The sequence below is a fragment of the Buceros rhinoceros genome, unplaced genomic scaffold (genome assembly GCF_000710305.1).
Source record: "Buceros rhinoceros silvestris isolate BGI_N320 unplaced genomic scaffold, ASM71030v1 scaffold23179, whole genome shotgun sequence".
NCBI classification, from domain to species: domain Eukaryota; kingdom Metazoa; phylum Chordata; class Aves; order Bucerotiformes; family Bucerotidae; genus Buceros; species Buceros rhinoceros.
Genome location: NW_010431269.1, coordinates 55790 through 66103, shown reverse-complemented (window position 1 = coordinate 66103; position 10314 = coordinate 55790). Strand labels below are relative to the sequence as shown.

At 56.5% G+C, this 10314-nt stretch overlaps 1 protein-coding gene across 1 annotated transcript; it reads right to left on the bottom strand.

Annotated features, from left to right (window-relative positions):
* Positions 1–524: 524 nt before the first annotated feature.
* On the bottom strand, positions 525–2615 carry LRRN2 (leucine rich repeat neuronal 2). Its single transcript, XM_010143381.1, has one exon. The coding sequence runs from the start codon at positions 2613–2615 to the stop codon at positions 525–527; it is 2091 nt and encodes a 696-aa protein (XP_010141683.1).
* Positions 2616–10314: the final 7699 nt, after the last annotated feature.

Sequence of the window (10314 nt, the reverse complement as noted above, 5' to 3'; positions counted from 1 at the left end):
ACTCAAAAACGAAACCGAGAAGAAGGGGGATCCCCAAGGGAAAGGCCTTTGTTTGCATCTCCAGAGCAGGGACTGTCCAGCCAAGGAGCTGATGCCACTGGGGTGTCTCCGGTGCCGGGGGATGGGGAAGGGGGGATCTGCTGTGGGGGAAGCGGGGATCGGCTGATCGTCTCTATGTCTCTTCAACCGCTCAGGGCATCGTACCACTTGGGCTTGGGCCCCTCCGAGCCCCCCTGGCTGCCCAGCGGGTGCTTGCAGGAGCCACGCACAGATCTAGACCCTGCACGTGGGTCCAGACCCTGCCAGGACCACAAAGAGGCTCTGCGAGCCCCGTGGCCAGCTCTGCTCCTCTCCAGCTGCCGTGCCGCTTCAACCCGTGGTCAGGTCCATGAAATGCCTTTTTTCTTTTTCTTTTTTTTTTTTTTTGATCAGTTTTGTAGTTTGGATATTTTTTTTGGTAAAAAATAGTTTCTCCCTTCCCACCCCAACCCCCTCCACAGTCAGCTCCACCAGCACATCAACCTTCAGCAGTCCAGGGGGGCCGCTTGCACCTCCACAGCCAGGAGCTGCCCGCCACGCTGCCCCCGAGCCCAGGGCTGGGCGATGGGGGGATAGACCACGCGCACGGCCGTGGCACCCCGGAGCAGCTCCCTGGCCCTCCTGGGCTCTGTCCCGATGGTGTAGCGAGCTACAAGGCTGGCAGCAAGGAGCAGGAGGCAGAGGACCAGCACGGTGAGGAGGCTCTGCCTGCCCTCCAGGAGCCGGTAGCGGTGGGCAGCCTCTTTAGTCCTGGCGTTCACACAAGCCACCTTGGCCTGCAAGTCTACAAAGGCCACGTGGAGGCAAGCCCAGTACTCTGTGTCCTGGTGGAGCCGTGTGATGTTGTACGTGTGGGTCCCTATGGGGATCCGGGCCACGTTGGTCATGTCCAAGTTGGAGCTAAGCAAGAATGTGGACCAGGTGAGGTTGGAGGAGACAGTGTTGAGATGCGGCTTCCAGGCAACCAGGATGTGGTAGGCCTGGACATCCGCCACCACCAGCTCCAGGCTGTCCTCACTGAGTGGGAAGGAGTGGTTGACCATCACACTGATGCTCTTGGTGTCTGCCCCAAGGAGATTGTGAGCCACACAAGTGTACAGCCCAGCCTCCCGAGCCGAGATGCCATGAACCTCCAGAGTCCCTTCGGGATGCACCTTGTACCGCCCATCTTCCATGTAGGGGATCAGCTTCACCCCCGATGGAGTGACCCAATAGATCTCCGGGTCTGGCTCCGCCAGAGCTCGGCAATGCAAGGCGACATTGTCACCGTCTGCCACCTCTAAGTGGGACGGGAAGCTCTTGGAGGAGATGAGAGGCAGGCACCGGTCCGTCATCTCCCGGAAGGGGACATCTCGAATGTGCCTCCTCTTGAGGTCAGGGGGCTCGGCACACAGCGTGGACTGGGGCTCTATGAAGCGGATGTGGTTTTCCGTGCTGTTGACCCAGCGGATGACGCAGTCGCAGCGGATGGGGTTGCTGTGGATGCTGATCTCCTGCAGGTTGGGCAGGGATTCAACTGTCTGCTTATGCAAGGCACTTAGGGCGTTGTTGTTGAGCATGAGGGTTTCCAGTTGGGGAAGGTGGTGGAACGCATTGGGGTGGATAAAGGACAGCTTGGGGTTGTTGGTCACATCTAGCTTGGTCAGCTCGGGGAGGTTGATCAAGGCAAACTGGTCAATAGACACCAGCTCCTCCATGTTGTTGAGCCCCAGCTCTTTGAGGTGCAGCATGTTCGTGAAGTCGCTTTGCTTCACCCTCTGCAGTGGGTTTTTGTTCAGATCCAGGAACTTGAGGCCAGGAACTTGCTGCAGCGCCCGCTTGGGGACATTCACGAGCTTGTTGTCATAGAAAGAGAGGCTCTCCAGGCTCCGCAGCCCTTCCAGGGCATAGTCTGAGATCTCCCTCAGGTTCATCCCTGCCAACACCAAACTCCGCAGGTTCGACAGGGGCCTGAAATTCATATCCAAGATCGCATCCACCCTGTTGCCCCCAATCATGAGGATCTCCAGGCTGGGCAGCATCTGGAACCAGCGGCTGTCAACCATCCTCAGCAGGTTGGAGTTGAGGTGCAGACGCAGCAGGCTGCTGAGACCGGAGAAGGCGCAGGGAGCGATCCTGCGGAGCTGGTTGTGGTTCAGGTAGAGCTCCTGCAGGTTGCCTAACCCCGGGAAGCTGCCATCAGGCAGCTCAGAAAGCTGGTTCTCCTCCAGATGCAGGCTGAGCAGCTGGGGCATGCTCTTCAGGCCAAAGTCCCAGACATCAGAGAAGCTGTTCTGCGACAGGTCCAGTTCCGAGAGGTTTCTGAGATAGTCCAGCTCGCTCTGCTCAAGCCTGGCAATATTGTTGCTTTGCAAGAGCAGAGTCTGGGTCCCCTCCGGCAGGTCTTCAGGCACAGCGGAGATGAACAAGTCATTGCAGTCCACTGTGGCAGCCTCCCGGTACACCGAGCGGGGGGTGTACCACGGCCTGATCTGGCAGACACACTGTGGTGGACATTTGACCTTCCAGGGCACGATGGGGATGGCGGTGGCAGCCACCACACAGAGAAGCAGCGAACTGGTATGGAAGCGTCTCATTTTTGGCTGGTGGGACCAGCTTCCTCCCAGGCAGGAAAGGTTCACACGGCACATCCAGAGCAGGACATGGGGCGACAGCCAGGTGGGGACAGCAGCTGTGGGAGAAGATGCTCCATATGAGCCCCCGGCATGGATCAGCCCCTGCTGCCAGCTTCCCTGCTTGGCCCCCCCTGCCAAGAGCACATAACACCCACAACCAGGGCTGGAGCCTTCAGTCAGAGCTTCGCCTCTTCTTCCTCCCCAAATGATCCATTTTGGCCCTCAGCTGCATCTTTCAGGTGCCTCCTCAAGGTCATTCCTAAAAGTCAAAAAGTTGCGTTAGAGAAGACCCCACGCTCGTGGTGAACAAGTATCAGAGCAGCCGCATAATCCCCTGCCCAAACCTCCCACCCAGGTTAAAGCTCCTCTCCCCCAGCTCCTTCGAACAGCGCTGGCCCGAGGTGGGGGCGGTTTCCTGGGAGCAGAAAACCCTGACTGGCCTCATTAGAAGCTCCTGGGAGAATGCAGAAGCCCCTTAACCCCCCCATGCTGGGCACAGCCTTGGCTTTGCCCCCTTGCCCTGCACCTTTCCAGGGAAGAGGGGTTGGTGGGTCCTTGGTAGAACATTCGGCGAGGGGCTGGGGGGGGGGTGGGGCCCCCGCACCTCCCTGCCCCTCTCCCCATGCAGCCGTGGGGTTCAGAGGAGCTGCAGCCAGCCACAACCCCCCCTTTGATTTTTTGGGTTTTCTTTACTTTCTAGAGCTCTCCTGACTCATGCTGACTCAAATCAAACCAACCCCAAAGCTTCTCACTGTCTTAAAAGACTCTCACGCAGCAGGAGAAACATTCAAAAGCAGCCAGAGTGGGAAAAGAAACTTTCTCTCCAAGCAGCTCGGTTTTATCACCCCCTTGTCCTCCCTGCAAAGGGCTTCCAACCAAAGCATCAGCTCATCGAAGGCTGGCGCCAGAGTTGATCCCGCATGCTTCCCTTCCTGCCTGCTGCGAGGGCATCAGCGTCCACACCTCCTCCCGGAGAGCGGCACTGCAGCAGGGGGAGGCTGGATTGATTCCTGCAGCCTTCTGATGGACCCACATATCTCTTTTTAAGTGCACAGGCATTTCTGTGGCTATACATCTCTCCGGCCATTAAAATACTATAGAATCTTTCTCCTTAAAAAAAAAAAACACTATGGAGGAATGGGGATTTTTATTTCCTCAAGGCTGTGAAGAAGAACCAGAAAAACCACCTTGTTTCCAACCCGTTTTTACAGGGAAGACTCCCCAGCTCTGCTCTTGGGTGGTCTTGCTGCGGGGTTTGGGTCTGTAACCAGGTTTCAGACTTTTGCCCAGCACAGGGTGGTGTTGAGGCACTGAAGGCCACGGAAGTTCTTGCAGACAGGATTATGCTACCAGACTCCGGGTGTTTGTATAAGTAAAAGGAGCAGAGCTTGCAGAAAAATGTCATTTTTTGGAAAACTCTGGGGACTAAATCTCCTGGTTTCAAATGGGGTGGAGTAAACCAGACAGGGAGGCATCGGCAGTGTGTGGTCCCCACTGTGGGGAGGACAGTTCTGGGAATGGACAGCACTGACCCCCCTCTGCCACCACAGCCCCTCTCCCTGGCGACAGCAGCGACACCCACCCCGGATTCCTGTTCTTCAGCCAGTGGTGGGGAGATGGGGAGCAGGCGGGAGGCTTTTACCCATTACCCAGTGAAGTCAGGCTCATTATTTCTTAATTAGGCACTGGATTTCCCCACAGGTCCCATCCAACTCCTTCCAGGGATGGATGGGGGATGGAGCAGTGCCATAACTCCCACAGCCATGGGCTCGCTTTCCCCCTTTCACCATTTGGATTCGAAAGCCTCTCCCTACAAAGAAACAACCTCCCTGCCTGGGTAGTCAGTGAGGAGCCAGGGTTGGGGACGGGGTTCCCAGGAGAGACCTGTCCTTTCCCCCTTTCCCCATTTGGATTCGAAAGCCTCTCCCTACAAAGAAACAACCTCCCTGCCTGGGTAGTCAGTGAGGAGCCAGGGTTGGGGACGGGGTTCCCAGGAGAGACCTGTCCCAGTGGACCTCTGAACATCAAGGGGTTCACGGGGGCTCATGGAGCGGTCAGTTCCCCCTGTGCCACTTTGCTGTGATTCTTGAGCACACACACACACGTCCCCCAAAGTCCCACCTGCCCCTCCATCGTGACTCCCCAGCAGCACCAAAGCACCGGGGCCATGCCCCAAAAGCCCTTGTTTTCCCCCCAAACAGACTCAGGGCGCAGAATAAGACAGAAAAGCTGAGGGACCCGGGATTTGAGGCTAACAAATAGAGAGATCAGGCTGGAGACGTGGCTGAGGTTGGGAGGCTAAGTGGTGTCTCCCAGGGAGCCCAGATTTCATCTCCTTTCCAAGACAGACTGATTTGCTGCCTTCGCAGGCGGGGGGAAGCTGCTGCCGGGATAACGGGAGCCCTGGTGAAACCAGAGAGGAAGGGGGACAGCAAAGAAGAGCAGGGACGAGGCTACTGGAGGGTATTTTGGGCTCTTCCTTGGCGTGGGCTGCAGTGAGACAAGTGACAGCAGGGAGCCGGGTGACATTTCTGCTCAGAGTTTATTTTTTTCTAGAAATGTAGAGCCAGGGGGCTGAAACATTTGCTGCAGTGCCCTGAACACCAGGAAATGGAAAATACCATCCCACCTTCCTTTTTCGCCCCAGCAGGACTCCAGCCCAGTGCCCACACTCTCTTCCTTGGCGTGGGCTGCAGTGAGACAAGTGACAGCAGGGAGCCGGGTGACATTTCTGCTCAGAGTTTATTTTTTTCTAGAAATGTAGAGCCAGGGGGCTGAAACATTTGCTGCAGTGCCCTGAACACCAGGAAATGGAAAATACCATCCCACCTTCCTTTTTCGCCCCAGCAGGACTCCAGCCCAGTGCCCACACTGGGGATGCTGCTCGTCTCTTCCATAGTTACCCAGTTCCTTGGTCTCCCTAAGCTGTTTCTGTGATTTCTGCCTCCAAGGCTGGATTTCCCCCAGGTACAAATGTCCCTCTCCCCTCCCACACAGCTCGCTGCAAAGCTGGAGCCCCAGTTTGCCACTGGTAAGGATTTTATCCAGGCAGGCTCCGAGGAAATGAGACACAAAGTGCCAGCACCAGCCAGGGCACTGTTCTGCGTGGTCCCAGCCTGAATTTGCAGCAAACCCATGACATCATTTGTGGTGTCACTTGCTGATCTCAAGGAGTCTCCTTCCATCCCAGCCAGGCGGGCAGATACGGAGGAAGAAGGAATAAGGGGGAATGAAAGTGCCACAAGGAAATAAAGGAGAATCAGAGGTGAAAAGGGGCAGGAAAGGGACAAAGATACCATCGGAGAATGAGAGGGAGAGGGAGACGAGATGGGGTGAGCAAGTGTGGCTGCACGGACAGGTGGCAGAAGCCCAGGGAAAGGAAAAAACACAGAAAAGCAATGAGAATGAGAATTGATGAGGCACAGAGAAGGGAAGAGTCTTTTCATCAGCAAGTTTGCTGGATGAAGCCAGGAGATAAATCACCCAGTGGAAGGAGCCTTGGTCTCAGTGCTTGCACCGGCTGCCTCTCTCCCTCTGTCATCTGTCTAATAGCCTGGCTCTGGGAGACAAATGGCTGCAGCTTGGCCCCAGGCTCACCTGCCCTTCCTGCTCCTGCCCTTCCCGCTCCTCCCCCGATCAGAGGAGCCCGACGCTTCCCCTGCTGTGCTGCTGGGAGGTGATGGACAGCCCCCACACCCCTAGAGACCCCAACCTGGGCGTCCCTTGTCTGGCGACATCCAGGAGAGGGACCACGCTTGGCCCCTGGCTCCTCTCTGGAGGCAGCAGTGATGTCCTCACGGGGTAGCGGATGTCCCAGCCCATGCCATGTCTCCCTAGGGGCTGTGAGCTCCTGCCAAGCCCCTGTCTTTTCTGGGTGACGGCTTTCAGCAAGCAGCCTGTGACACAGCCGTCCCTCCCGAAGCTTTCCAGCCCTGCTGTAATTCAGCGGCTTCTAAGCCTTCACATCCCTGTCACTGGCCCTGCCAGCTCTCGGCGGAGGTAGATGAGAAATGGCAGTTGGATGCTGTGGGAAAATCCTCCCCCCCGCCCATCCCTGATGACTTTTGCTCTTTTTGATGACGCGATTCAAACCTGCAGCCAGCCCCGGGGAGAAGAAACAGCGATGGGGAGCCAGCGGCTGTGCTGAGTGCAGGATCTGCCCTTTGTCCTGTCTGCGCTGGGAGGACAGGAAAGACCTGGCATCTCACCCTCCCTCTTCGCTGGGTTGGCAGCCAGAGCCAGGCACACGCTACCGGGCCAGCCCGGTCTGTCCTCTCTGAACACAGACACCAGACTAAGCTGTATGGCCCCACCGCACCCCCAGAAAAGGAATTTTTTGGCATATCACCTCGCCCAGACCTCAGTCCTGGCTGCTCTGGGCTCAGGACTTTCTGTGGTGGCAACCAGCACAGTGCATCCCTCAGGCTGAGCTCACGTCTCCCCTGTTTCGACCTTCTTGTAAAAGTTTCACTTTTATTTGTGATAAAACCAGCAAGAATTAAAGAGGGTTCTGTATCAATTACTTGTAAAACTCAGAAACAGAGTGTTCTGCGGTTCTCGGAACCGCTCCTATCTGGATGGAGATGCTGTTCTAAACCCCGCAGGGTTTTGCTGTAACAGCTGGTTTTACAGGGTTGGCTTCGGGGTCTTGCTGTCTTCAGGGCTGTCACCACCCCTCGCCCCAAACCACCCCCCGTGCTGGATAAAACCTCTTGGGACATCCTGTTGTCAGAGGTGCTGAGCATCTCCTGGCAGCTCTGGGCAATCACACAGCTAAACGCAGGCTGGGGGGAGAGAGGAGAGGGACCGCATGGGGTCTGGGGTCCCGGCAGGCCAGCCCTGCCCCTGCTGCCATCGCGATGCCAGCTGGGAGCGTGACTTATTCATGACATTTTACGCTGGATAAAACCTCTTGGGACATCCTGTTGTCAGAGGTGCTGAGCATCTCCTGGCAGCTCTGGGCAATCACACAGCTAAACGCAGGCTGGGGGGAGAGAGGAGAGGGACCGCATGGGGTCTGGGGTCCCGGCAGGCCAGCCCTGCCCCTGCTGCCATCGCGATGCCAGCTGGGAGCGTGACTTATTCATGACATTTTACCGTGGTAAAAGCCTTTGTGTAAATGCAAACCAAGCCCTTTCCTCCCGCTGGGTGTCTCGTGCCTTCTGGACAGCGAGCACAAACGATCATGACATTTTACCGTGGTAAAAGCCTTTGTGTAAATGCAAACCAAGCCCTTTCCTCCCGCTGGGTGTCTCGTGCCTTCTGGACAGCGAGCACAAACGATGGCAGCATGGCACTTAACGGATCCACCCACTCTGGACCGGCTGCTCACGCTGGGGCAGCTCTGCCCATGGACCTGGGTCTACAGCCCTGCCTGCCTCACCCCTTCAGCACAGGATCAGGCCAGCCTGAGCCTGGTTTTAAAAGTACTGCTGCAGTGTGGCAAATACATCCCACGGGATCATTAACTCACCTGCATTCTGGATTACCCGCTTACACAACTGCGATACTAATGGTATCTATCAGGTAGCTGTTAATCTTGAATAAATGTTTTTAATGATCCTGTTTAACATACAATAACTGACATATTAAATCTCAGTTAGGCTGCAGAGGTCACGTCATTATCTGGGACTAATGGTGGCAGGGATGATGCAGAGACGTAACTCTGGGTATCGGGAAAAGGAAATACATCCTCCAAGTGTTACATCAGCTCTCGAAAGGTTTTTGTGGGGTAGGACTCTGTGGGGGATGGAGCAGCAGTGGGGTGGCTCCAGGATGCGGAGCTGGGCATGTGGATGCTCCTGGGCTGAACATCCCCACGTGCCTGGGAGAGAAGGGAGCCCCAGCAGCCCCCATCCCTGCGGGGTCTCCCCCTGTTGCTCATGGGTTCCTACAGATTTCCTCCATTTGCACCATCACGGGGAGGAAATGGTAGGTGAGAGCTAACCAGGTGGCTGGAGCGATGCTGTTGCAGGCATCTTGAATTTGCTGCAGCTGATACAGGGATAGAAAATGGCAGAAACTGCCTGTGAGACTCCTGCTGCTTGAGCACCATGGCCCGATAGCCACCCAAAGCTTCACTTCGTCAGAGGAAGCAACAGCTGCTCCAAGGCAGCCATGGCTGGCAGGTCTCCTCGCCTCGCTCCCGGCCACACAGCCCAAAGCCCCCAACCAGGTTTGACTTTCTGTCCCAGACCTTCGATGTGCCACAGCGGTTGCACCAGCCAGCACTGGCGAGATGCACAAGGTGAGAAGGAAAACTTCACACTCGGGGAATGGAGCACTGGGAGGTTGAGCGCAGAGGAGACCTGGGTGGACCCGCAGCTGAGCTCGGCTCTCCCATGTCCTGGGCTCTAATTTGCTCCTGTTGCTGATGGGAAACTCCTTCATGCAAAGACAGGTACAGGGTGACCCCTGGCGCTGTGGGTCAGGGTTTCTGGGCTCAGTCCCCATCTCAGACCCGTGCTGGGACCATGGCAAAACAGTTCAGGCTGGTTCTTCCCAAGCGTTGTGTCCTTACAAACCGGCTGAGCAAAGCGGTGGCCAAGCGGTGTCTGTGGAAGCTGAATACATCCCCTCCCTCCTGCTGGCAAAAAGGGAGCAGGGATGTTTCAGCTGTGCCGTCAGGTTGCCCGTGTCTCCAAGCAAGCATCCTTGAAGACCTGGGGTGGAAAAGCAGCTGCTCTGGTCAGAGCAAAGGTTCTGCCACAACCCTTGGCAGGGAGTTTACCACCACGTCAGAGAACGAACAAATAAATAAATAAGGCAGTGAGTCTCTCCCCCCCAGCCCGTAACGTGGCAACCACTCCCCCCCGCGCCCGCAGCATCCTCCCTCATCTGTATGCTCCAGCACAGCCCCGCACCATCCGCCGGGTGAGCACCATGGCAACACCCTGCTCTTTAAACACAGGAGTTTGTGCTGCCATCGCAAACAGCATTAGGCAATTTAATTAAGCAGCTGGCAAAAGGAAAAACTTTGTCTGTTTGAGGCGTTTTATTAAATTCCGGCATATTATGCAGCTCTGCGTCTTTGCTGTCTGCTCCGAGGGATGGGAGGATGCTCCCGCCCCAGCCTTCCTGCAGCTTCACCCCGGGCTAAAGCGAACAAACCGACCCAAGGCGAGCAAGCTGGTGTGGAGCACGGGGAACCCCTGCACGGGTCCTGCACCCCAGGCATGTCAGCAAAGCCCTGCTCTGGCCCCGAGCTGCAGTTTTGGGTCATTAGCCCCTGAAAAGCATTTTTGTGGCTGCTCTGCTGGCTTTTCTGGTGTTTTCTTCCCCCGTTTAAGCCTTGTTTTGTGCAGAGAGAGCCAGGGATGTTGTTTGTGGGCCTTCTGCTGTGTCTCTCCTTGGCAGGGAGGGCGATAGCGTTATTTTCGCTTGTCTGGGAGGAAGCCAGGAGATAAAAAGCTGCTGGGAGTGTACAACGCAAACCTCGGCTGCCTGCACCTCGCCATCACGCAGGTCTGCCAGGAGCCGGGGGGCAGGAGCGGCGCCCGCTTCTTATCTGGATGCTTCTCTCCCTCCACTTCGGATGTTTTTTAATGAGGAGAGCTGGGAAATAAGCCTGTTGTTCTTCTGCTTTTGCACTCGGGCTCTGGAAGGGTTGCAGTGGCTCTGCCTGCCTCCAAAATGCTCCCACAGGTTCCTGTGGCTTCCC

Bases quoted from the DNA above. Each gene is read 5' to 3' on its own strand.
- LRRN2 (XM_010143381.1), bottom strand. From the start codon at position 2,615: ATGAGACGCTTCCATACCAGTTCGCTGCTTCTCTGTGTGGTGGCTGCC.